We start from the raw sequence: 26,789 nt of genomic DNA, 5'->3' as shown, positions 1-26,789 counted from the left end.
GTACGCCGACGTTGTTCACCTGGCAGTGGCGCCTGCCAATGTGGGAAGATCTACTGTCTCAGGGACTGATCTTCCATCCTGCTTTACATTCGTTGGCTTTGACGGCCTGGCTGTTGAGACCCAGGTCCTGAGGGACAGGGGTCTCTCCCCTGAGGTTATCCCTACTCTAATCAAGGCTAGGAAAACCTCCTCTGGTAAAATCTATTACTGTACCTGGAAGGCTTATTTCGCCTGGTGTGAGTCCAGGGGGTTCCCCCCTCGCTCTTACTCGGTGTCGAGAGCGTTGGCTTTCCTCCAGTCTGGAGTGGACCAGCGCCTGGCGCTGGCCACGATACAGGGCCAGGTGTCTGCACTGGCTATCCTTTTCCAACGCCCTGTGGCGTCTCATTCCTTGATTCGCACCTTCATTCAAGGTGTGCGACATTTGGCTCCTCCCAGGAAGGAGCCTTTACCTCCATGGGATTTGAACTTAGTTCTATCTGTGTTACAGCGTGCTCCCTTTGAAAACATCAGGGAGATATCGTTGCCTCTGCTGTCAAAAAAGGTTGCTTTTTTAGTGGCGATCACTTCGGCTCGCAGAGTGTAGGAGCTGGCGGCGTTGTCTTGCCGCTCTCCTTACTTGATAATTCACAGGGATAAGGTGGTTTTGCGACCACCCCCGTCCTTTCTTCCCAAGGTGATCACTGAGTTCCACCTTAATGAGGACATTGTCCTGCCTTCGCTTTGTACGAAGCCTAAGCATCCGAAGGAGATTAATTTGCATTCTTTGGATGTTGTCAGGGCGATCAGGGTTTACCTGTCGTCTACGGAATCCTTTCGGAAGACGGATTCCCTATTTGTCCTTCCTGAGGGATCTCGGAAGGGCATGGCTGCGTCTGCAGCAACTATTGCCAAATGGATCAGACAGACCATTGAGCAGGCTTATGCTTTGAAGGAATGGGTTCCACCCTTCCCTGTTAAGGCGCACTCTACCAGATCTTTGAGTGCGTCCTGGGCCTATTGGCATCGGGCCTCGGTGGCCCAGGTGTGCAAGGCTGCGACTTGGTCGTCGGTGCACACCTTTTCCAAATTCTACAAAGTAGATGTTCTGGCATCAGCTGATGCTTCCTTTGGCCGCAAGGTTCTCAGTGCGACAGTGCCATGAAGGACCCTTGAATTTTTTTCTGGGTCCCTGGCTGTTGGTATTTGCTTTCCTGGGCTGTTGCTCCTGTTGAGCATTGTTTTTTTTTTCTGTTTCCCAGTAGGTTCTCTTGCGGTGCATGTAAGATTCCTTTCTCTGATGTGGGTACTGCGTTGCCTTTTCTACGGTTGCGTCTCCCACCCCTCATGTCTATACTGCTTTGGGACTGTCCCAACAGTGATGACTTAGAGGAGGCGGCGACTGTTGGAGGACGTAAGAGATGACGGAATTTTTGTAAAATCTTACCTGTAAAATTCCTTTCTCTGAGTCCTCCGACAGTCGCCGCCCCCGCCCCTCTTTTGGGGTTCTTATTACCTACTGCTATGCTACCAAACTGAGTTGGGAGTGATCACTGCAGATGGGACAGCCCCCATGGGTGTGTATATGGAAATGCCTTTTGTTTTTGACTAAGTCTATATGCCTAGCTACTCCTGCGGAGCGGAAGTCAATACCCAACAGTGATGACTTAGAGGAGGCGGCGACTGTCGGAGGACTCAGAGAAAGGAATTTTACAGGTAAGATTTTACAAAAATTCCGTTTTTTTTTTTTTCTCATAGGGGATTGTATGGTTGTACTGTAGTGGGTTAACAACCAATTTATGGTCAGTAGCTAGTGGCACTGGCTTCTGATCATGTGATTACTGACTGTTGCCAATCCTTCCTGGGCTGGGTGTTCAATTGGAGTACTGACAATCTTGTATAGAATTGTGCCAGAATTCAAGGGGATTAAAGCAAACTCATGGCTGCCCCCCCCCCCCCCCCCCCTCATTAGCTTGGTATGGATTTTTACAGCTGGTGATAGGCAAATCAGCAGGTGGTTTAAAGTGGTACTAAACCCACAACAGTAAAATCAGTCTGTAATATGCAGTAAAGCATGCTTGTTATACTCACTGTAGAACCTAAGGGATTAATCCTCTGCATTATGTATAAAGGCTGTGTGATCCTGTCTTCTCTGATCCTCCTTCTTTCACTGACTCCAGCCCATCTCCTAATAGAACAGAGCATTAGTAGTCAGGCTGCATATGCTCAGATTGGTGTGTATTGCTAGAGTTTTTATTTTTCTATGGCCCTGTGCTGATGACATGCACCCTCCCATCAGCACTGTCCAGCCAGAGGGTCAGGTGAGAATTAAAACTCCTCCTACAAGCTGTAAGCAGACACTAATACAAGTCACAAGGCTGATAAAAAGGTGGTTAGCAGTTTATTTACTAAAATAATTGCATTTCCATGTTTTCTGTACTATGGGAGATGATATAGTGTATGCAGGGTCCTGGGTTTAGTAACACTTTAACTCCATAAAGGCTTTTAGGTACGTATGGAGAATCTTGGGTGCCCCCCCAAACAAAAAACACATGCATTTGATACAAAGCTGTGCAATAGTATGCACGGTGCCAAGACTTGATACTCCAGGATCATTGCTAGAAATTACTTTAACTGGTTGCCTACTTATAACCCATAAACATATTTTCTGAAAGTAGAGGCCCAAGAGCATAAGATGGTGGAAAGCTGCTATGCATTTGGAGCATTGTAAAAGTGATCGGGTGACTGTAAAACCACTTCAATCACTAACTGAAATGCTGATCCTTAATATTAATTAACTAGGATCAAATTTGAAGCCATGATCCTGGTATAATGAAAATTAAACTTCACTGCTCTGAGCTAAGGAACCACAATGAAGTGAAACCTATAAAGATGTCAAACTAAAGCCTCGTACACACGCAACGATTGTTGGCCGAGCGATCGGCCGTCTTTTGTCCAGTGTTGTTGTGTTGGTTGAAATGTGCTCTAGACTGCACACAAATTTTTTCGGCCAACAACAACCAACTTCAGAAGTGATGTCATGTGCTGGTTAACTTTCCATGTGTTTTTTCTTCTCTGAGCATGCCCAGTCTTGCTCATCTGGTTTTTGTCTGCCGAAATCTGTACTGACTGACGAACAATTGGCCGTTCTGTTGACAGCCAACAAAAATTTTATAGCATGCACACCAGATTTTGTTCGGCCGAAAAGTCGCAGTTGGTTGTCGGAAGCATCATACTAAAGCCTCGTACACACGCACCGATTGTTGGCCGTGAATTTTCAGCCAACGTCCGATCGGCCGATTGTTGGCTTGTTAGTATGATGCTTCCGACAACCGACTGCGACTTTTCGGCCGAACAAAATCTGGTGTGCATGCTATAAAATTTTTGTTGGCCGTCAACAGAACGGCCAATTGTTCGTCAGTCAGTACAGATTTCGGCAGACAAAAATCAGATGAGCAAGACTGGGCATGCTCAGAGAAGAAAAAACACACAGAAAGTAAACCAGCACATGACATCACTTCTGAAGTTGGTTGTTGTTGGCCGAAAAAATTAGTGTGCAGTCTAGAGCACATTTCAACCAACACAACAACACTGGACAAAAGACGGCCGATCAGTCGGCCAACAATCGGTGCGTGTGTACGAGGCTTAACAAGCCGACAATCGGCCGATCGGACGTTGGCCGAAAATTCACGGCCAACAATCGGTGCGTGTGTACGAGGCTTAAACATAAATACAACCAAATAATGCTCATTAAATCACTTAATGTACTGTATATAAAGTAGCTAACATTTCAAACAGCCCACTGCCAGGCTATTATCATAGAACCAATGTTTAGATAGACACAACAAATTATTTGCGCAAAAAAAAAAAAAAAAAAGCAAATATAACCCTTTCAATAGAAAAGTGAAGCACACACTATGAGAAAATCAGAAAAATGTGAGGCATGATTGACTTCTGATATAGTGTGTACACAACTTTTAACACCCGATTCAGACTTTCCAATAAGAAAAACGCCAAAATGTTTCTCGTACATGAACAGAACCAACAATCCTAATGTGTACTGTTTCTGCACAAGTGAAATCAAATATAAAAGACTACGCATGATCATAAACAACAAAAAAAAGAGCCTTTGTTGTATGAGACTTTTTTTGTCAGATTAGAACTAGCCTCTGTTTTGACTTCCAGGGTTCTTGAAACAAAAGGTGTTCAATGTTTTGGGGCCCAATGACCCCGCATGTTTTGGGCAGCTATGCAGAATGGCTTATGTTATGTCCTGTTCAGCTTACACTGTAACCCCCCCCCCCCCTTTCAGTGTGTTACAGTGCAGTACCTCACTTCACAACCTGCAGTGGTGAATAAAGATGAAGGACATGTCACTTTGAAAACATGGTGTAATGCCTAACTTGCAACACATTGTCGCAACTCCTTTCACGGCAGCCACTGGTGTGGATGTGCCTTTACTATAACTTGAGTAGAAAAGCCTGTCTTCTGCTAGCAGGTTCACTGAGAACCTTGCTGTGTGGTGATCAGTGGGTCTCTGCAGAGTTGTGGTATGTCTCTTAGCCCTGGTTCACGCCGCTGCAACATGCAAAAACAGAAAGTTGCATGACAAGTCAAAGCACTTTAATTTCCATGGGTGCTGTCTTAATTGGGACTGTTTCTGTGTCTTCTCTGCACCATGAGTAACAGACTGCAATGGTAAAACCACAAAAATTGCAAGGAAGTCATTTATTTGCCTTATTGCAATTTTGGCTACAACTGCAGAGGGTATTATAAGTTCAATAATCTGTGAAACTCTGTATTGTTATGATTTGCAGAAGTTGCATGACTTTGGGGTCACAGCAGTGTGAACTGAGCCTTATTTGAATCATTTAGAAATTGGCAATGAGCTAAGCTAATGCTACCTGTGGATTGGAGAGGTCATGGCTGTGGCTCCATAGTTAGACATCTCTAAGGAGATCCTGCTTCCACCCCATAGCAAGGGGCCCATTCTGGCAAGAAAAAGGCTTTTGAAAGACATTATTTTGTTAAACCTAATTTAAACAGCAAGTTCTGTTGGGTATGGGGATGGTTAAAAGCTGTAAACATTGCTTATACAAACTGAAGCCTGTGTGAGCAATGCTTAAAGCCCCGTACACACGTACTGATCGTCGGCCGACAGAACGGCCGACAAATGTTCGCGGCTGGCGTGTTTGTTGTTTGTCTGTTGAAAAGTGCTCAAAACTTGCCCAGGACATTTGTCTGCCGACAGAAAATGACTTCAGTACGTTCCACGCACGTTCGCCGCTACAAAAGAGTAAGTGAGTGTTTGGCCGTGACCCTTCTGGGCATCTCGCGCTGATTTCGGTAGCATTTGTTTGGTTGACGACATTTCGCTATTTTCCGAGACATCGTTCGAGAATTTATTATGGCGACCGTGAATTCGACCGTTGCTGTCGTTAGTGTTGGAGTTTTGGCTCTGAGACGACGTACGAGCAATAGGAAGAAGAAGCGGACCTCCTGGACGAAAAATTGGTTGCTTAACCGTGATCAATTTTCTCATATGTCCTTGCTGAGGGAGCTCCAGGAAAATAATCCTGATGACTTCAGGAATTATTTGAGGATGACGGATCCCATCTTTTACCGTCTTCTTGCCCTGGTGTCCCCCTATATTCTGAAGCAGGATACTTGTATGCGGCTTGCAATTACTCCTGAGCAAAGGTTAATTGCGACTTTGAGGTATCTTGCAACAGGGAGAAGCCTGCAGGATCTGAAGTTCACCACAGGCATCTCCCCCCAAGCACTTGGAGTCATCATCCCTGAGACCTGCTCTGCCATCATCAAGGTCTTGCAGAAGGACTATATCAAGGTATGTTTTATTTTTTACATTACATGTATTAGTCGTTTCACCCGAATTATTAGGTTTTTGGATGTACAGCAATTGACACAGGCCATTATTTGTAAACTACCCTCTGTCCGCATGCACATAGTAGTAAAGATGTATATTATCTTAACCATTTGTAAAATTACCCACTAACCACCCCACCATTCTCTCCTATGTGTCCCTAAACGCATTGCCTGTTAACAGTATTTTGAATTTGTGTCATTTTATTACTTTCCCTCAAACAATTATTCCTTGGCCAATGTTTTAGTACCTAGTTTATGATTTATCTAAAATACATCAGTCCATCCATTCCCACCTATGATTGTGTATGTTTATGTAATGATGTTAAAACCTTCACTGTCCACAAGCCCTTATTGATGTATAAATGCCCAGTTTTACTTACCCATCCCCCCACCCACATGCTAAATCTCAAAGTCAGCATATACCAAAGCTCAAGCTCAGAGGTCTTCAAACTATGGCCCTCCAGTTGTTCAGGAACTACAATTTCCATCATGCCTAGTCATGTCTGTGAATGTCATAGAATTACAAGGCCTCATGGGATGTGTAGTTCTGCAACAGCTGGAGGGCCGTAGTTTGTAAATTTCAGCTCTAGCTGGTGATTATAATGGGCCATACACACTATAAGATTGTCAGAACAATTTATCCTTCCGATTTACCAAAACCAAATAATATGAGGTCAAACAAACACTTTCAAATCCTATGCAATCTGGCAGGCACTTGCACTACATAGAAAAGGTAAATCTGCACGAAAAAGTCTTCAGAGAATCTTATAGTGTGTATGGCCCTTTACAATATAAGAACAATAGGAGGTTGAAAATAAATGTATGTAGATGTTACATCCCCAAATCAAAACGTTTGCCTTCCTGTTGTTTATATTTTTAACAAGTTGCATAAGCATTTAACAGACAACTGTGTGTGTAATTAATAATGTGATGTGCTCAAGCACTAATTTTTTTTTTTTTTTCCCCCCACAGTTCCCTTCAAACGCAGAGCAATGGCTGGAGATTGCTGCTCAATTTCTGGAGAAGTGGAATTTTCCCAATTGTGGGGGTGCTATTGATGGGAAGCACGTCCGCATTGTCCCCCCTCCGAATTCCGGCACATTTTATTATAATTATAAAGGTTTTTTTAGTATAGTCATGCTAGCCATAGTTAATGCAAACTATGAGTTTATTTATTTGGATATTGGCAAAAATGGCCGCAATTCGGATGGGGGAGTTATTGAGCAGACGGAGTTCGCTCGTTGTCTTCAGAACGGCACTCTGAACCTGCCATACAGGGAGCAAACCGTTGAGGGTATGAGCTTTGTTTTTATCGCAGATGATGCTTTTGCGCTTGAAGAGCATCTCATGAAGCCCTACCCTCAGAGGAACCTCACCCCCGACCAAAGTATTTACAACTACCGGTTGTCCAGAGCTCGCAGAGTTGTGGAGAATGCCTTCGGGATAATGGCCAACCGGTTCCGGATATTCCTGACGTCCATACACCTGGCACTGTACAAAGTGGATAATGTGGTCTTGTGTTGCTGCATTTTGCACAACTTCCTACGCAGGAATGTACACAATTATGTATTGCAGCAACTGGATACTGACCCTGCTATGCCAGGTATAAGTGGAGAGGCCCAACCTCCTGACCAAGTGGAGTCCATGACATCAATGCAAGTTGGACGGTCAGGATTGGCATCACACAGGGCCCGTCAGATCCGCCAGGAATATGTGGACTATTTTTTGGGGAGAGGAGCTGTGTCCTGGCAGCAATCACTGTCACACAACCAATAAACATCATAAATAATTTCCTAACAAGATAAATGTCATAGATCTATGATTTTTGAACACATTAAACAAAAATTGCTATGATTCTGTATTGTGGATTATAATCATTTGGGCACATATGGCAAACATAATTTTTGGGGTAAATCATGTGTTATATATGTGTGACTTTGGAAGGGTTAATACATTCATCAGTGTGTTTCTTTACTGTAGTCTCTCAACAGCTGATCCAAAGTGATGATGGCCATGTGTTATTTTTGAGCCAGTGGTGTAAATACAAGGGCCTTCTGCACCCCACAAAATTTCCACAAACCCTGTCACATTGAGAACTAGGTCACACCCAAGGTTCATCTAATGTCACCTTACATTGGTGGTCATTGTCCAGAAGTTGCCCATACTATATATTTCATATAATACATTAGGGTATTAACAACGTACCTACACCTGTTATGTTGTGTTCATTTATGACATCCTTCTCACTGCCCACCAATGTTAGGATATGTCAGTGTTATGTGAAACTTGATCATTGTTCATCTCAAAGTGTTACATATATAGGTAATGGAAAGTGAACTAGAGCAACGAACAAGCAATACACTATAGATTACACTGATCTCCCTACACTGATTGCTAATGGCAATATCAATGCCATATTGAATCCTAGGACTGCTAGTACCTTGAGTGTTGAGTCACACTTATGCGATGCGGGAAGTCTGCGACTTTGCATCCTTCCTGCATCGCATAAGGGTGACCCGCCACTAACTTTTTCCACAGGATTGTATTACACAAGTGTGAAGCACTGTGCCATCCAATCCTGATACATCAGAAATAAAGGGTCATGTGCGACTTGTGTGCGTGTTCAGTGCGAATGTAGCCATACAAAGTGTATGTCTCAATTCGCACTGCACTCGCACAAAAGTCGCACATGATGCATTTATTCAGCTGCATCAGGATAGGATCGCACAGTCGTTCCCACTTGTATGATCCGATCCTGTATGAAATGTCAGATCGCACTGTGATATGCGTTTAAACTGTTGTGATCTTTAACATTTCATTGACACCTCCAGCAACTCGCATATGGCAGTGTCCAAAATGCTTTCATTAACATGTAAATATGGGAATAGGACAGCCATCATACATTTAATGCTTCTTTACACAGCTTTAGACCTGGTCCCCCCAACGAAAGTCAAATAAAGAATCGAACACACATTGTTGAATGTCAAAAATTTTTTGTAAGAAACATTCACAGGGTTATGGTTAGGGTTAGGGTTAGGGTTAGGGTGTTTTCAAGTGTTTTTCCCAAACGTGGGTACACTCTTAACAACTGAGTGTCATCAAGATATCATAAAATATTACAAAACATTTGTAATAAAAGGAACGAATAAAAACATAAAAAACGTTGTAAAAAATTTTTAAAATTTGGCAATCATGTCCACAAAATCGCGCATTTTGGATTGCAATGCCGTTGCTGTTTCCTTGATTTGCTTGAGGTCTGAGCAACATTGGAGAGCCTCACGTGTTAATTTTGCTAAAGTGCAAGTAGGTAAATCATGATCTGTAAAAAAATATACAACTGAGTCAATGTGAATCACCTACATGAGGTCATAATAGAGAAACATTTGGTGTCCAGGTTATATTAAATTACTCTCGAGTTAATACCTACCCTGTTCTTATGCTCTTTTGCCCTAGGCTCTTCTTCTTCCTCCTGTCCTCCTCTGATCCTGTTGCTGATGATTCTGCCGGTCTCCTGAGCTTACTATATATTCATTAGGGGTGTGAACGCATGATGACGTCATTGTGAGGGCATGGTCGTAATGTATATATATTAAGCTGCAGAGACCAGAGACGGGCAGAATGTACGGCAACAGCATCAGAGGAGGACAGGAGGAAGAAGAAGAGCCTAGGGCAAAAGAGCAGACAACATAAGAGCAGAAGATTGGACAGCAGAAGAGTGGAGAGGAGAAGATCCAAAGAGCAGAGTGGAGAAGACCGGATGAAGATATTTAAGAACATTTCATAAACGTCTCCTGTCGTTATTCACATACACTTCCATTTATGTGGTTAATGTGTAGGGGTACTATGTACCCCATACCCATTCACATAGTGATTGGGGTCTGGGATCTGGGGGCCACCCTTTGTTAAAGGTTGCTTCCAAATTCCTAGGAACCCCCTGGTCGCATGACCCCCCAAATCCACCAGACAGGGTTGTGGGGATGAGGCCCTTGTCCTCCTATACATGGGAGCAAGGTGCTTTTGGGTGTGCGGTGCAGAGCCCCCCTGGCCCAAAGCAACAAAACCCCCCCATGTTGAGGGCATGTGTCCTGCTGTGGTCCAGGGGGTGTTTGGTCCGCTTGCTTGTTCTCTTTCCTGGCCTGACAAGCTGCATGCTTGGATAAGGGTCTGGTAGGGGTTTTGGGGGTAACCCACGCTGTCTTTTTGTTGTGGGCCTACCCTCAAACTCAATACCACACACAAAAGGCCTGGTTGTGAACTTGGGGGGGACACCCACGGTGGGTTATTCAATTTTTCTGTGTAGTTCCCCCTCAAAAATGTTCACAGCGCAAGTGGCCCCGTCACGACTTACGGTGCGACTTCCATTCAAATAAAGAGGCTCCCATAGGGAACTAGTGTTGACAATTGGAGGCTAAAAATAACACTGGTAAAAATCATTATAAAAAAACCTACGTGGGCACACAATTGGCTCTCTGACACTTGGTCCTGGATCCTCCACATTTTCGGATGTGGCTTCCACGCTGCTTGGCAAGTTGCCAGGAGATGTTGGTTCTGACCTGGCTGGGGATGCCACATCCTCGCATGACGCAACATCTGCAATGTAAATTTGTAAGGGAATACAAGAATATAATGTTAAACAATCATTGCAAATACACATATTTCTATGATCCCACTACCCAAAAATCTGTGCCTACCAACCTTCTTGTTGCTCTGGTGTCTGGTCACTTGTTGGCTCCACCAGAATAACCTCTGGAATAATGTCTTCATCTACATAATACAAAAAAGTTGCCAGATCATAAAAGTCACAAGAGGTACATTTGTTAGGACATGGTGCCCTGTTTGATAGCTCTTTTAGTAACAAATATGAAGACATGTACATGGTTATCTACGAAAAATATGGTACATTAATGTTTGACAGTGCATAGGAACCAATTACCTTTAGTAGAATCTGTGCCACCATCTGGGCCCATGTCCTCATCTTCTCTTACAACTGCAGATGGAGCTGCCAAACCTCTCCTCCTCCTTTCCCATTGTTTGGCACGGAGTTTTAGTTTTTCTCCTATTTAAAGGTTTGAATAATAATCTGTGATTAATAGGAATGTTTGCAGAGAATATTCGTGCAGGAAAGAACGTTCGTTGCAACACAATACATATATTTTTAACTATGGCTTCCTGACTTTTAATGTCATATACTAAAACATCAACAATAGATCGATCTAATCACGACATGACAACTAAAATGAGTAATCTAACTTTTTACATAGACATTATAATCTAGACATGTTAATACAACATACACAAAATTAGAAAAAACATATTGTATGTTAAAAAAAAAAAAAAAAAACAATTAAAACTTACTTTTTTTCAGAATCCGATGGATTTGGGAAAGCTGATCCTGCTCACGGTGTTTCAGGTCGGACCATCGTATCCTAATCTGATCTTTCGATCGCTCCACACCAAATTTTTTTTGCAAACAGGCCACCACCTTATCCATGATGCCATCTTTCCTGGCATTGGGCCGGTCATAATTTGCCAACTTTCCATCGTAATCCATTTTTTCTAAAATGGAGACCATCTCCACCATTTCTGCCTTGGTCATGGGTGTAGCCCTTGATTTTCTGGTGGCCCAATCACTTCTGCCCACACTAATTGAGCTCTCAGATCGTTGAGACATGGTTCTTAATTAACTAGTTCCCATCCGCGCTACAGCCTATATACGGCTGCTGCGCGGACTCGAATTTTCGGGAGGCCGTTTTTAAACGGCCTCCCAGTGACACGCCCCCCACGCGCTCCCGCGAGCGCGCAGTGGGGAGAATCTGTGTCGGCCGTGTCCCTTGGACACGGCCGATCACAGATCGTGGTGAATGGCCAATCACAGCAGCCATTCACCACGTGATCGGATCATCCAATGAGAGATGATCTCATATGTAAACATATGAGATCATCTCTCATCGCCGGCGCTCCTTCCTCACACGGAGCCTGCAGTGTGAGGAAGGAGGGAGCGCTGCACAGCGCCAGGGACAAAGAGACATGTAATCAGGGCACTGATCACTAGTGCCCTGATTACTAAAAGGTAAAAAACATACACAGTGCCCCCCCATCAGTGCCTACAGTGCCCGCCATCAGTGTCCCCCATCAATGCCCACAATCAGTGCCCATAGTGCTGCCAGTCAGTGCCCATCAGTACCTGCTCATCTAGGCACTGACAAGCACTGACTGGCAGCACTATGGGCACTGAGTGTGGGCACTGATGGTGCTGCCCATCAGTGCTCATCAGTGCTGCCCATCAGTGCTCATCAGTGCCACCCGTCAGTGTCCATCAGTGCCATCCGCCAGTGCCCATCAGTGCCGCCTCTCAGTGCCCATCAGTGCCGCCCCCCAGTGCCGCCTCTCAGTGCCCAGCAGTGCCACCTCAGTGCCCAGCAGTGCCACCTCTCAGTGCCCGGCAGTGCTGCCTATCAGTGCTCATCAGTGCCGCCTATCAGTGCCGCCTATCAGTGCCACCTATCAGTGCCGCCTATCAGTGCCACCTATCAATGCCGCCTATCAGTGCTCATCATTGTGGCATATTAGTACCTCCTCATCAGTGCCCATAAGTGCCACCTCATCAGTGCCCATAAGTGCCACCTCATCAGTGCCCATAAGTGCCACCTCATCAGTGCCCATCAGTGCAGCCTATCAGTGCCCATCAGTGCCGCCTCATCAGCGCCCTTCAGTGAAGGAGAAAAATTTATTTTCAAAATTTACTCACAGAAAATAAGAAAAACTTTTTTTTTTTTCAAAATTTTCTGTCTTTATTCTTTTTTTTTGTAAAAAATAAAAAACCCAGAGATGATTAAATACCACCAAAAGAAAGCTCTATTTGTGTGAAAAAAATGATAATAATTTCAAATGGGTACAGTGTAGCATGACCGCGCAATTGTCAGTCAAAGTGTGACAGCGCTGAAAGCTGAAAATTGGCCTGGATGGGAAGGGTGTTTAAGTGCACAGTAGACAAGTGGTTAAAAAACGATTATTCCACTGCCTCAGGTGTGTGAGTGTCGCATGTAGGCCTGATCTTCGGCACGTACACACCCCTGCACAAGCCCGCCACTGGAGGAGGAGTTGACGCATGCGCTGTATTTAAAGGACGCCAGATCTTTCGGCCGACGATTCGCTAGCGGACATATCGATGGTTGGAGCACGATCGAACGGCGAATCACGACTTTTCCCCACAAACAAAGGTACGACTATTTTATTAGAAAGTGTGTGTTTTGGGCCCTATACAGCTTTTATTAGGAATATCTTTATTATGTCCCAAAATACATGCTATTTTAATATGTTTTGTGTTGTGTTGTGTCTTGCAGGCATATACTGTCCTGCAAAATGGTGGACAATTTCACCAGCCATAATTTCCTCATCAGCTTCATTGATGGATTCAGGCAACTGCCCTGTTTGTGGAAAGTAAAGTCGGCTGAATACAAAAACAAGCACCTAAAAAAACAGGCCATTGAACATTTAGTGGCCTTCTACAAGCCCGTCTGTCCTGCGGCAAATGCCGAGTATATCCGCAAAAAAATTAACAGCATTCGCAGTGCCTACAGGCGGGAGGTTAAAAAAATTGAAGAGTCCACCCAGTCTGGAGCAGCTGCACAGAATGTACATGTACCACGGCTGTGGTATTTTGATAACCTCAGGTTCCTGGCAGACACATTGGAATCGAGGCCATCAATTTCCACGCTGCCTTCGACTTCGGCAGAGGGCTCAGTGTCGGTTGATCCCAGCCAGGATGAAGATATCCTAGAGGGCAATTTGACTCAGGTATGGCATTTCACTATATATTGTCTTCTAAAAATGTAATCATGTAACAAAATTATAAGCTAAACCATAATTGACCCTTTATGTAAACTGGCATAGCAAGGGGTTGGCATGACAGGCAACCGCCAGGGGCGCAGGCCAAGGGGGGTGGGTCGCAAAAACATTGGCATTGTTTTAGTGATTTTTTTAACAATCCACTCAGCCTGCACACCCCAGAACCCCCAGTTTGCAGGCGGATTCATGCAGGTGTAAAACATTGAGAGCTGCTTCATGCAGGTGTAAAACACTGAGAGCAGCTGAGCCAAAAGACCAGGAGACTGAGACTGCCTCTCACTGCATCCCCAGCACACCTCCGGTCTTACAAACACTGCTGGAGCCTCAGCATTCCTCTGGCTCAACCTTTTTTAAAAGAAAACTAACAAACTAACAGCTCCTGCAAATGATCCATTCATCCTTGCTTCCATGTCTCTGGTCTCTCACTCCGGGTCAGCAAGGCAGGTGGCTTCCTTATTCCTGTTTTCCTGCAACGCTTCACCCTCAATGCCCTACATCAAGCCCTCTGCAAGTTCAGGCCCCTCTCTCTCTGCAACCCCCCTCCTCTCTCTCTCACACCCCCTCTTTCTCTCCCTCTCTCTATCTCTCACCCCTCTCTTTCTTGTTTTTCACACCTGAGACAATGATTGCCCACTAGAGAGCTCTACACTGGGCAAACAAGGGACAAATGAGAAACATTTAATGCCCTTTTAGATTTTTGGGGGGGGGGGGGGTTGTTGCCAAATACAGCTCCTCAACAAGGGCACTGGAGACCCTAGATACGCCACTGTATGTAAAGTCTGCTATTTGTTCACAATAATATAACAAACATGACTTTTTATATACACTATAACATTCTAATCAATTGTTAATTTCATCAACAGGGAAGTGTCACTGAGGAGGAGCCAGGTTGCAGCCAGGAGCCTGGGGAGCCTGTGGAGCCTGCGGAGCCCTTGGAACTCTTTCCAGCACCACCTCCTCCTGCCAAACGGAGGCAAAAGAGGAAGCACGTCGAGGCAAATGAGTCCTTCGGGAATATGACGGGCAAAATTTTAGGGCAGGTGGACCTCAGGCAGTGTCAGTATGCCCGAAAAATTATCCTCGATGTGCTGCAAAAGGCGGAAAACGGCGTCCTTACTGAGCACAGCCACGCATGCGAGGAGCACCCATGCCCTCCACCTCCACCTCCACAACACCCAGCACCTCGCCAAATGCCACATGGCCAGTGGCAATATGGCCAGCAGGATCCAAACCTGCCCTCATGGCAGCCTGATTATAGTTATCAGCAATTATGATTTTTGTAACCCCCTATTATTTATTTTACCCCTGTTTGTCATTTTCTAATTTAATTTAGTCCAAATGGACCTTTTTTATGTTTATTTTTTAAATACGGAGAGTATTAATATTTTCTTTTGTTTTTATCTGAGATCCAAAAATAAAGAAAATTGGAAAAAAAAAATGGCCTATCTGAATTTGTTAACATGTTTAATATTGTGCATAACCTGAAAAATATGTTTTATACATTAATTCATAAAAGAATAAAGGGTCATATCAATAGTTAGATCTTTGGTGTGAAAATAAAAAAATAATGGTGAAGAGTTAAAATTATTTAATTATAAAATTTGATATAACAGATAGAATAGACAAACATTATCTTCATCATAACAGAACACATGCCTTTTTATTAGAAAAGTATGGCATTATGAGCAGCATCTTCCTTCTTCTCACATTTATCAAGATGAGCATGTGCTCCGCATTTCACATATTTTTTAGACTGCCGCGAGCCGAAAGTTCTTTCTGGATAAAATGTTGAGTTTACTAGAGAAAATTCTTCCGGGACCTCATTTGGTTTGATCATGCGTGTTGGGATTTGTAGCTGTGTGTCGGCCGAATTCTGTACTGACTGGCGAACAATCGGCCGTTCTGATGTCGGCATACAAAAATTTTAATGCTTGCATGACAGATTCTTGTCGGCAGAATGTGCGCTGATGGCTGTCGGAGGCATTATACTAACAAGCGTACAATCGGCAGATCGTTCGTCGGCCGACGCCTGTCTGCCGACGATCTGTACGTGTGTACGGGCCTTAAGGCCCCTTTCACACAGGCGGACCGTTCAGATCCGCCTGTTCGTTTTTTTTTTTTAGCGGATCTGAACGGTCCACCCATGCATCCCTATGGGGCATCGAATGTCAGCGAAGACATGTCCGCTGACATCCGATCCATCAAATCTGGACGGCTGGAAACCTTATTTCTCTTACGTCCTCTGACAGTCACCACCTACTCATTCAGTCTTCACCAATAGGTATTGACCTCTTATCCATAGGAGCAAGCTAGGCATAAGACTTGTTAGAAACAAAGCAATTTACATAGACACACCTGTAGGGGGCTGTCCCACTGGTCCAATACCCCCCTGCTATCAGCATTCCCAACTCAGTTTGTCTTCTGCCTAGTTAGGAGTAAGATAGACGATCCCTGTGCTAGGGCTACAGTCTCAGCCTTTCTTCTGTTTTTATTACTTTTATTTTATGCTAAGTGTTTTCTTTGCACTACTAGCTTTTAATTTGTTCCTGCGCTTAGTTAGTCGGATCTTCGGAAGACTACGACAGAGGACCTTATGGAATCCCAGCCCGCCATCGAGCGTTTAGCAGGCTATGCGTACGCCCTGGCCTTGCAAACGACCTGTCCCTGTCCTCAGGGATGAAAGCCCGCAAGGTGGCCACCTCGCTAGGATGCCTCAACCGCGGTTCCATGAGTCCTGTTTGGCTGACGGCACCCCCGCCACCTGGGGTGGGAGGCTTCCCGTCGTAGAGAGGCACCCACGCCATCATGGAACAGTGAGTACATTCTGTGTGGGGCCTCTGTCTGGGGATGACAGTCTGCTAGATCTGTGTTCTCCCCTCATGTCTGTGTGTCTGGGGCTCACATTCCTCCCAATCCCTGCGGGGGCACTACCGCATTCAGGACACTCTGTGGGGGGTTGTTGGGGTCCCTAACCCCTATGGCACTATTGCTGTGTTTTTTACTGGGGTACAGGCATGTGTGGGCGGCCCACAGCGGTGAAAAACTGTGGGGCCGCCATTTTGGGTATGGGCGGCTGCTCTGGCTTCACTATGGGCACTTCAGCAGCCATTTTAATTAGTAGTGTATCGCGCCCTTCGGGCGCCATCTTGTGTGTGGCGGTTTGCTTTATACATGTGTTCGGCAGCCATTTTCCCGGAGCCTCCCATTGATTCCTATGGGCAACCATCTTTCTTTAGCCCGAGTCCTATTTAGCCTCTAGCGGTGTGACATCACTTCCTTTCCTCACGCAGAGAGATCATCAGCAAGCGTGGTAACACTCCTGGGGGTCCTTTCTTTCTGTTTTTTGGGGAATATCTCTTGGCTATCAGTTCTATTCCTGCCTGTGGGGTATTTCAGTCTAGTCCTTATTGCGGTGCATTGCGGTGGGGTCGCCGCTATTGCGATTTAAAGGGCCAGCGCCATAAAGGTTTTTATGAAGTCCCAGGACAGTAAATTTCCCCCAGCTTTGGTGGATGATTCAGGTATGTCTGAATCATCTGCGAGAGAACGCGCTGCTATGTCTGCGCTTATTACCGCTGTTAAAGATACACTACATTTAGAGGATGAGCCCAACCCACCGGGTAAGCGGTCCTCCTTTGGGACCCGTAGAACCCAGAAGGCGGCACAGGTGTTTCCTTGTCCCGCTGAGTTTCACGAAACGGTGAACAATGGCGCAATTTGAAGAGCAAATTTTGTGGTACCAAAACAGTTTCAACTCTGTTATCCCTTTGCCTCTCCTAAGGATTCGCACTGGTCCGTGGCCCCTAAGGTGGATCACATGGTGTCCAGGTTGAACAAGGCCACTCTTATGCCCACGGAGGATTCTCCGGTGTTCAGGGACTCTACGGATAGGCGGATGGAATCTCTCGCTCGCCACTCCCATATGGTGGCGGGTTTCTTGATGAAACCTATTTTCGCCTCCGTCATGGTGTCTCAGGCTGTGGTAGATTGGGCCAAGGTGCTCAGACGCACCCTTGTGGCTGATTCTGCCCCTCCTACTACTTTGGAGATGGTAGACCAGATTATTCAGGCTGTTCTGTACCTGTGTGACGCGGCCTTGGATGAGGCCCCTTTAGCCGCAAGACTATCTGCTGTCGCAGTGATTACCCATCGTTTGGTATGGCTGAAGAGCTGGTCGGCTGATTCATGCCTTCAAAGCACAGGACAAGGGGAACCCCTTCAAAGGCCATGGTGGCCAGAGGAAGCCTTGGGCGGGCAAGTCAAAAGCCGCCCACGCTGGCGCAGTGGCCCAGTCCGCCTCGACCCGAAGGGACGACCCTCACCCGTTGCAGGGGTGGGGGGACGTCTGCACGGTTTTCTCAAACCTTGGCTGCTCTGGATCTCGGACAGGTGGGTTCAGGAAATCATTTGATCAGGTTACAAGATCGAATTCCTTTCGCGGCCAGCAGACAGGTTCTTTCCCTTAAATCTTCATTTCACCCCAGATCGTTTAGAAGATCTTCATCGGGCGGTTCAGGATCTTCTCGCCCAGGGGGTTATTGTCCCGGTGCCGCATCGGGACAGATTTCGGGGGTTTTAATTTAAATCTGTTCACTGTGCCCAGAAAGGAGGGCAAGGTACATCCGATTCTGGACTTGAAAGCTCTGAACCGCTTCGTGCGGGTTCAAAAATTTCACATGGAATCCCGCCGTTCGGTGGTAGCCTTCCTGAGCCCGGGAGATTTCCTGGCTTCCATCGACCTCAAGGATGCGTATTTACACATCCCCATATTCGAGGGTCATCAGAGGTACCTCCGATTCGCAATCGTGGAGTAACACTATCAGTTTGTGGCATTACCTTTCGGTCTCGCTTCGGCTCCGAGGGTGTTTACCAAAGTGCTGGCTCCTGTTCTGGCCCTGTTATAGGCGCAGGGAGTTGCGATCTTGGGATATCTGGACGATCTCCTGTTAAGATCGAGTGCCAGCCCTAGTCTGTTACGCGATCTGTAGACTACGGTTCAGATGCTCCAGGAGTTCGGTTGGACCATCAATGTTCAGAAGTCGACTTTGTCCCCTTCTGTTCGCCCTCCCTTACTTGGGGATGGTCCTGGATTCCGCCCAAGCAAAAGTCTTTCTGCCGGAGGACAAGCTCCGGACACTGCAGAACGAGGTCAGGTCCCTCATCACTCAACACTAGGGATGATCGAACTTTTGAAAAGTTCGGTTCGGCCAGAACATCCGAACTTCCCGAAAGTTCGGCCCGGATTTCAGAACCCTATTGAAATCAATGGGACCGAACTTCGGTAATCAAAAAACACAATTTTTAAGCCCTAAAACCCAATAAATGCCCCTAAAAAGTCCCTAGGGTTCTGGGTCATGCCCAATTAACTATTAATCACACAAAAAAAAAGTTCTTAAAAATTGTCATTTTAGATAAAAAAAGCCAATTATTGAAAAAAAAAAAAAAAGAGAGAGAGAGATTTTTTGATTTTGACTTTGGATTTAGTATCTGGGGGGTCTAAAAAGTGTACATGTGAAGTTTCAGCTCTGTAGCATGTCCAGAACCATGAAAAAAAAAAAGATAATTTTTCAGTAGAACAGGGATGTGGGACCCTCCTTTTACACCTATATGATCTTTTTTTCTGGTTCTGGACATGCTACAGAGCTGAAACTTCACAGGTACACCTTTTAGACCCCCCAGACACAAAATCACACAAAAAAAGTTCTTAAGAATTGTCATTTTTGATAAAAAGCCAATTATTGAAAAATTAAAAAAAAAAAAAAAAAAAAAAGAGATTTTTTGATTTTTACTTTGGATTTCGTATCTGGGGGGTCTAAAAGTGACATGTGAAGTTTCAGCTCTGTAGCATGTCCAGAACCATAAAAAAAAAGATTGTTTGTATTAGAACACTTTCAGCTCAGGGGGTTAGCTTCTCTTCTCGGTTTTCACACCTTGCCGGTTTCAAAGCAGGCATTTTTTTGGGTTCTTTGCAGTCAGGAAAAACATCTGAACTTGTGTATAGTGGTACTGTGCACAAGTTCTGATGTTTTGCCTGCCTCCAAAAACCCCCAAAAAATGCCAGCAAAAACACACCTGGGCATTTTTTTTTGACGCTAGCGTTTTTTTGGGCATTTTTTGGGGTTCTTTTGAGGCAGGCAAAACATCTGAACTTGTGTATAGTGGTGTATATACACACATACATATATTTATATACACACCTAGACATATATAGGTGTGATAGTAGCAGAAATATATGCTTGCGCTAATGAAATCATTTACAGTAATATATTTCTGCTACTATCACACCTATATATGGCTAGGTGTCTATATACATATAATTATGTGTGTATATATACCACTATACACAAGTTCAGATGTTTTGCCTGCCTCAAAAGAACCCAAAAGAATGCCAAAAAAAAACGCTAGCGTCAAAAAAAATGCCCAGGTGTGTTTTTGCTGGCATTTTTTGGGAGTTTTTGGAGGCAGGCAAAACATCAGAACTTGTGCACAGTACCAGAGAGGCACCAAACCAGAGAGGATCTCCTGTGGTGGCTCCAGTCTCCGGCTATGGTGGAGGGGAAGTCCTTCCGGCCGTTGTTGTGGACGGTGATCACCACGGACGCCAGCCTGTCAGGCTGGGGTGGTGTTCTGGGCACTCTGTTTGCCCAGGGCACTTGGTCGGAGGAGGAATCCTCCCTCCCGATCAACATCTTGCAACTGCGAGCGATCAGGCTGTGCTTGCTCCGTTGGTCGGATCATCTTCGGGCCGCCCTGTGTGGGTGCAGACGGACAACGCCACTGCGGTGGCTTACATCAATCACCAAGGGGCACCAGGAGTGCCCGGGCGGCCCAGGAAATGACCAAAATTCTGTCTTGGGCCGAGACACACGTCCCGGCGATTTCGGCAGTTCACATTGGAAAATTGGCAGGCCGATTATCTGAGCCGCCAGACCCTGGACCAGGGGGAATGGTCCCTACACCCGGAGGTGTTTCAGATGCTGTGTGCGCAATGGGGATCCCCCCATGTGGATCTGTTCGCATCCCGGCTAAACAACAAGGTGGGAAGGTTCGTGGCAAGAACGCGCGATCCTCCTTCACCCCGATTCAGTTGTTGTCCAGGTTCCTTCGCAGGTTGGTCTCGGAACCGAAGTTGGCGATTCTGGTGGCCCCGGACTGGCCATGCCGGTGTTGGTACGCGGACATCATACAACTGGTTGTCGAGCCTCCATGGCGGCTCCCGTTACGGGACGATCTGCTGTCTCAGGGGCTGATCTTCCATCCTGCTTTACAGTCGCTGGCTTTAACGGCGTGGCTGTTGAAAGCCAAGTCCTGAGATATCGGGGTCTCTGGTCGGCGATCATTCCTACCCTGCTTAAGGCTAGGAAGGCCTTGTCCGGTATGATCTATTACCATACCTGGAAGGCTTATTTTGCCTGGTGTGAATCCAGGGGCATCCATCCTCGCTCCTTTTCGGTGGCGAGGGTGCTGGCCTTCCTGCAAACTGGTGTGGACCAGCGTCTTGCGCTGACCATGATTAAGGGTCAGTTGTCTGCGCTGGCAATGCTTTTCCAGCGCCCCTTGGTGTCAAACTCTTTATACGCACCAAATGTGCGTCATTTGGCTCCTCCTAGGAGAGCGCCTTTACCTCCTTGGGACTTGAATTTGGTCCTGTCCGTTTTACAACGTCCTCCCTTTGAGAACATCAGGGAGATTCCTCTGCCTGTGCTGTCATGAACGGTTGCCTTTCTGGTGGCGATCACATCTGCCTGCAGAGTGTCGGAGTTGGCGGCTCTGTCTTGCCGCTCCCCTTTCCTGGTGGTTCATAGGGATAAGGTGGTCCTGCGACCTAACCAATCTTTCCTACCTAAGGTGGTTTCGGATTTTCACCTTAACAAGAATATTGTCTTGCCTTCTTTGTGTGCGAATCCTAAGCATCCTAAGGAGTTTGCTTTGCATTCCTAGGATGTAGTCTGGGCGATCAGGGTGTACCTGGCATCTACTGAATCCTGCAGGAAGTCGGATTCTCTCTTCATCCTTCCCGAGGGCCCTCGGAAGGGTATGGCTGCGTCTGCGGCGACCATTTCAAAATGGATCAGACAGACGATTGTACAGGCCTATTCAATTAGGGAACGGGTGCCGCCCCTTCCCTGCCAAGGTGCACTCTACCAGAGCAGTGAGTGTGTCATGGGCTTTCCGACATCAGGCTTCGGTGGCTTAGGTGTTCAAGGCAGCGACTTGGTCGTCCCTGCACACCTTTTCCAAATTCTACAAACTTGACGTTTTGGCATCAGCAGATGCCTCCTTTGGCCGCAAAGTTCTGTGTGCGGCAGTGCCTTGAGGGGGCCATGGCGTTGGCCGGTCCCCGTCTGTTGGGGTTGTTTTTTCCCCTTTGTTTATTTGCTTTCCTGGGTTGTTTGCACCAGTTGAGCTTTTCTGTTACCCAGAGTTTTTACCTTTCTGCTCAGATAAGGTTCCTTTCTCTGGCCTGGGTGCTGCGTTGCCTTTGTGACGGTTGCGTTTCCTACCCCTCATGTCTACACTGCTTTGGGACATCCCATTGGTGAAGACTGAATAAGTGGGCGGCGACTGTCAGAGGACGTAGGAGAAAACTGAATTTTTGTAAAATCTTACCGTAAAATTCCTTTCTCTAAATCCTCTGACAGTCGCTGCCCCTGCCCCTCTTGTGGGGTTCTTTTGGACTTTAACTGCTTGCTACCAAACTGAGTTGGGAATGCTGATAGCAGGGGGGTATTGGACCAGTGGGACAGCCCCCTACAGGTGTGTCTATGTAAATTGCTTTGTTTCTAACAAGTCTTATGCCTAGCTTGCTCCTATGGATAAGAGGTCAATACCCATTGGTGAAGACTGAATGAGTGGGCGGCGACTGTCAGAGGACTCAGAGAAAGGAATTTTACAGTAAGATTTTACAAAAGATCAGAGTTAGACTTACCGGTAACTCTGTTTCCAGGAGTCTTCCAGGACAGCCCTTGAGAGATGGAGCTACTCCTACTTGACGGGAAACACATTGCCATCAGCTCTTTAAAAGGTGGTCCCTCAGGCACCTGGTCAGTTTTATCCAAGAACCGAAGGACGGAGCTGAAAAATAGTTAAAAAACATAGTACGGAACAGTACATCAATTCATTTTATTAATGTAGACAAAAGGGTGGGAACCTGCTGTCCTGGAAGACTCCTGGAAACAGAGTTATCAGTAAGTCTAACTCTGATCTTTCCCCAGTCGTCTTCCAGGACAGCCCTTGAGAGGATTAACAAGTACTCACCCAGTTGCTTGGAGGACCTTCCTTCCAAACACCTGATCCTGGCTACCCAAAATATCCAGACGGTAGTGTCGGATGAACGTTGAAATGCTTGACCACGTTGCGGCCGTGCAAATCTGTTCTGGGGTAGCACCGTCTCTTTCTGCCCAAGATGTGGCTAATGCCCTTGTGGAGTGCGCATTGAGTCCCTCTGGTGGATCCAAGTGCAAGACCCTGTATCCCTCTGAAATAGCCATCTTTATCCATCTGGCTATAGTCCCTTTCGAAGCCTGCTTCCCCTTGCGTTTCCCTGAGAACAGGATAAACAGGGTCTCTGATGTTCTGAAGCTTCCTGTTGCTTCTAGGTAGGCTATAAGGCACCTTCTGACATCCAAATGGTGTAGTTGCTCTTCTTTTTCATTGGATGGTCTATTGCAGAAGGAGGGTAGTATTATGTCTTGGCTTCTGTAAAAGGTAGAGGCAACCTTTGGTATAAAAGCCTGGTCGGTCCTGAGAATGACCCTATCCTCGAGAATCTGTAGGAAGGGCTCTCTAACTGAAAGGGCTTGTAGTTCGCTAATTCTGCGAGCAGAAGTTATAGCGACAAGAAAAACGGCTTTTAGGGTAATCAATCTTAAGGAGGCCTCTGGTAATGGCTCAAAGGGTTCCTTAATGAGTGCACTTAATACGGTAGACAAGTCCCAAGTTGGAAACTTACGACAAGGTACTGGTCTAAGTCTAGAGACTGCTTTGCAGAATCTGCTAATGAGGGGATCCTGTTGTAAGGAAAACTGTAAATAAACTGATAGGGCAGCAATCTGTACCTTAATAGTACTTAAGGACAGGCCCTTGTCAATACCCTCCTGTAAAAATTCTAAAATTGTAGGTTAGTCTGACTTTTCTTTTTTAGATTGTGCTAGCCACAAGTTGAACCTCCTCCAGACTTTCTGGTAAATAGCTCTTGTGACCGGCTTACGGCTCTGTAACAAGGTCTTGATTACCTTGTCAGAGAGCCCTTTAGATCTTAAGATCTCTGATTCAGATACCAAGCTGCCAAGTTTAGCATGGCTGGCTTGGGATGAAGTACTGGTCCCTGCTATAGCAGGTTCCGGTTGGGGGGTAACATCCAGGGTTGTTGATCCGTCAGGGATAGTAGCAGTAAGAACCAGGCCCTTTTTGGCCAAAATGGGGCGATCAGGATTAAAGCAGTATGCTCTGTCCTGAATTTTGCTAGGATTCTTGGGATTAGAAAAAGAGGGCGGAAGGCGTAGCATAGCCTGAAAGTCCATGCGGTCTGAAACGCATCTACTGCCATCGGCTGATCTCGAGGATTGAGCGAGCAAAAATCTTGTAGCTTGGTGTTCGCTCTGTTGGCAAATAAATCGATCTCTGGATAACCCCATCTGGATGTCATCTGTGAGAAGACTCCAGGGTCTAAGGACCAATCCTCCTGCGAGATCAGTTGTCTGCTCAAAAAATCCGTAAGATTTTTCTGAGTGCCCTTGAGGTGTACAGCTGAGAAGGACTCCAAATTCTGCTCTGCCCAGTGAAAGATTTCCTGTGCTACATTCATCAAGGTGGGACTCCTGGTCCCTCCCTGCTTGTTTAGGTATGCCACAGAAGTTATATTGTCTGACCTCACTTGTACGTGCTGGCCTTTGAGTTGCTCCTGGAAGGTTGCGATTCCTCTCGCCACGGCCTTCAATTCCTTGAAGTTGGACGAATTGTGTCTCTCTGAACAAGACCAGACTCCCTGTGTCCAGTGACTCCCTAAATGGGCTCCCCATCTCCAGCTGCTGGCATCCGTTGTTAGGATGCGTGAAATCTGAACTGTGCATGACAGTCCCTTGTTTAGGTTGTTCCGGTTTCTCCACCACCATAGCTCTTGTTTTACCCTTGCTGGGAGAAGAACCCTGTCTTCTAGGTCTCTCTTCCCGAGGCTCTGTAGGAGAAAAGACTGAAGTGGTCTCTAAAGGAATCTGGCCCACTTTACTGCCGGGATGGAAGCTGTCATGAGTCCTAGGACCGACATAACTTCTCTTATCGAGTTTGGAAGGTTGGTTTGCATTTCTGCTGTCCTTTGGTCTATGCGCCTGATTTTCTCCTCTGTAAGCATCATCACTTGTTCTCCTGTGAGTGTATGAGGTTTGACTTCTCGACATTGACTATCAATGGGTAAGCCATTCTTGAGCCACAACTAGATCCTCGATCAGTTTCTTCTTGGTAGGAGCCATGAACAGTAGGTCGTCTAGATAAGGGATTATGGTTATGGCCCTGAGTCTTAGAGGAGCCAGAGCCTCTGCTAGGATCTTTGAAAAAATCCTTGGGGCGGAAGAGATTCCGAACGGAAGAGCTCTGCTTTGAAAATGGTGGATCTTTTCCCCAATTTTTATTGCTATGCGCAGAGGCTTTTGGGATCCCTCCCTTATGGGGATGTGGAGATAGGCATCCTTTAGATCCATTGTTGCCATAAAACAATCTCTTTGAAGCAAATTCATTACAGAGTAAATTGACTCCATGCGGAACTTCTTGTACCTTATGGCGCTGTTTAGAGGCTTTAGGTTCAATATTAACCGGAATTTTTCTGAGGGCTTCTGCACTAGGAATACATGCGAGTAGAAACCTTTTCCCTCCTCTTGCTTTGGTACAGGAATTAGGACCTTCTGGTCTATCATTTCCCCTATAAGTAGTGGCAGGGCCTGTGCCTTCGCCGGGTCTCTGGGTAGCTTGGTAATCGTCATTCTCGGGGGGGGGGGGTTCTTGCTGAATTCCAAGGCGTAACCCTTCTCGATGACTCCCCTGACAAACTTGTTGGAGGTTAGCTTCTGCCATTGGGGGAGGAATCTCTCCAACCTCCCTCCCACCTTAAACATATTGGACTAGGTGGGACTTTATATGAGACCCAAGCTGGTGTTGCCCGGCGTCTCCATCCCTATAACAAAACACAAAATGAGGTTGAAGGATTGTAAGAGGTGCATGAAAGTCAGCCAGCCCCCAGTCTGATGTACTCACCCTCCAGTCTGGCACCAACCAAATATAACCTGTCTCTTGGTACAAAGAACAGGGGTTTAGTTGACACACATTTGCAAACGCATGTGAAAGCTGCAGAGCCACTTCACGGCACCCTGTTATATCTGCAGTCCTACACTCTTAATTTAGTGTCCTCACACTGGAGGCACATGGCCGCTAATGGGTGGATGGGGGACAGGTGAGAGGGAGACAGCCCAACCTCCCCCAACCCATCCTCATGCACGACTGGCTGTTGTCTCAAAGACTCAAAGACTCAAATAATTAGGTTTATAACTATGGTGTAATCGTCATTCTCGGGGGGGGGTTTCTTGCTGAATTCCAAGGCGTAACCCTTCTCGATGACTCCCCTGACGAACTTGTTGGAGGTTAGCTTCTGCCATTGGGGGAGGAATCTCTCCAACCTCCCTCCCACCTGGCATCCAGCGTCACTGAGTTTTGGGATTTTGGCCAGGAGGGTTAAAGAGCACGTTTTCCCTTGGTTTCCCTTTCTGGCCTATCCAGTACTTTTTCGGTCTCCCCCTATCTGGTTGACCTCGGTCCTCCCTGGCTTGTCCCCTATAGGGACGAAAAGTTTTTCTCTGAAAGGACCTCTTCTTGAATGGGAAGGTCTTCTTCCTATCTGCTGTCCGTTCCAGGGCTTCATCTAATTGTGGACCAAAAAGGAATTTTCCCGAAAAAGGGACGCTCCATAAACGTAGTTTTGAGGCTGTGTCTCCAGACCAGGTCTTGAGCCATAGTGCTCTTCTGGCTGAGACAGAAAGTGCCGCTGATCTGGCTGACAGCTTTACTGCTTCTGCTGAAGCATCAGAGAT

General features: G+C 46.2%; 1 protein-coding gene across 1 annotated transcript in view; it reads left to right on the top strand.

Moving 5' to 3' along the window:
* LOC309550448 (uncharacterized protein) overlaps positions 1-22,951 on the top strand; it is a gene marked incomplete at both ends in the record, with an annotated part of 57,242 nt that extends 34,291 nt beyond the window's left edge. The window contains 2 exons of the mRNA XM_082250826.1: positions 6,838-7,468; positions 22,929-22,951. Of these exons, the coding sequence (XP_082106952.1) occupies positions 6,838-7,468; positions 22,929-22,951 (654 nt within the window). The remainder of the gene's footprint in view (positions 1-6,837; positions 7,469-22,928) is intronic.
* Between the last annotated feature and the right edge of the window lie 3,838 nt (positions 22,952-26,789).

Source organism: Pelophylax lessonae, assembly GCF_965119305.1.
Source record: "Pelophylax lessonae genome assembly, chromosome: 3".
Lineage (NCBI taxonomy): Eukaryota > Metazoa > Chordata > Amphibia > Anura > Ranidae > Pelophylax > Pelophylax lessonae.
This window is presented reverse-complemented; position numbering and strand designations above follow the sequence as displayed.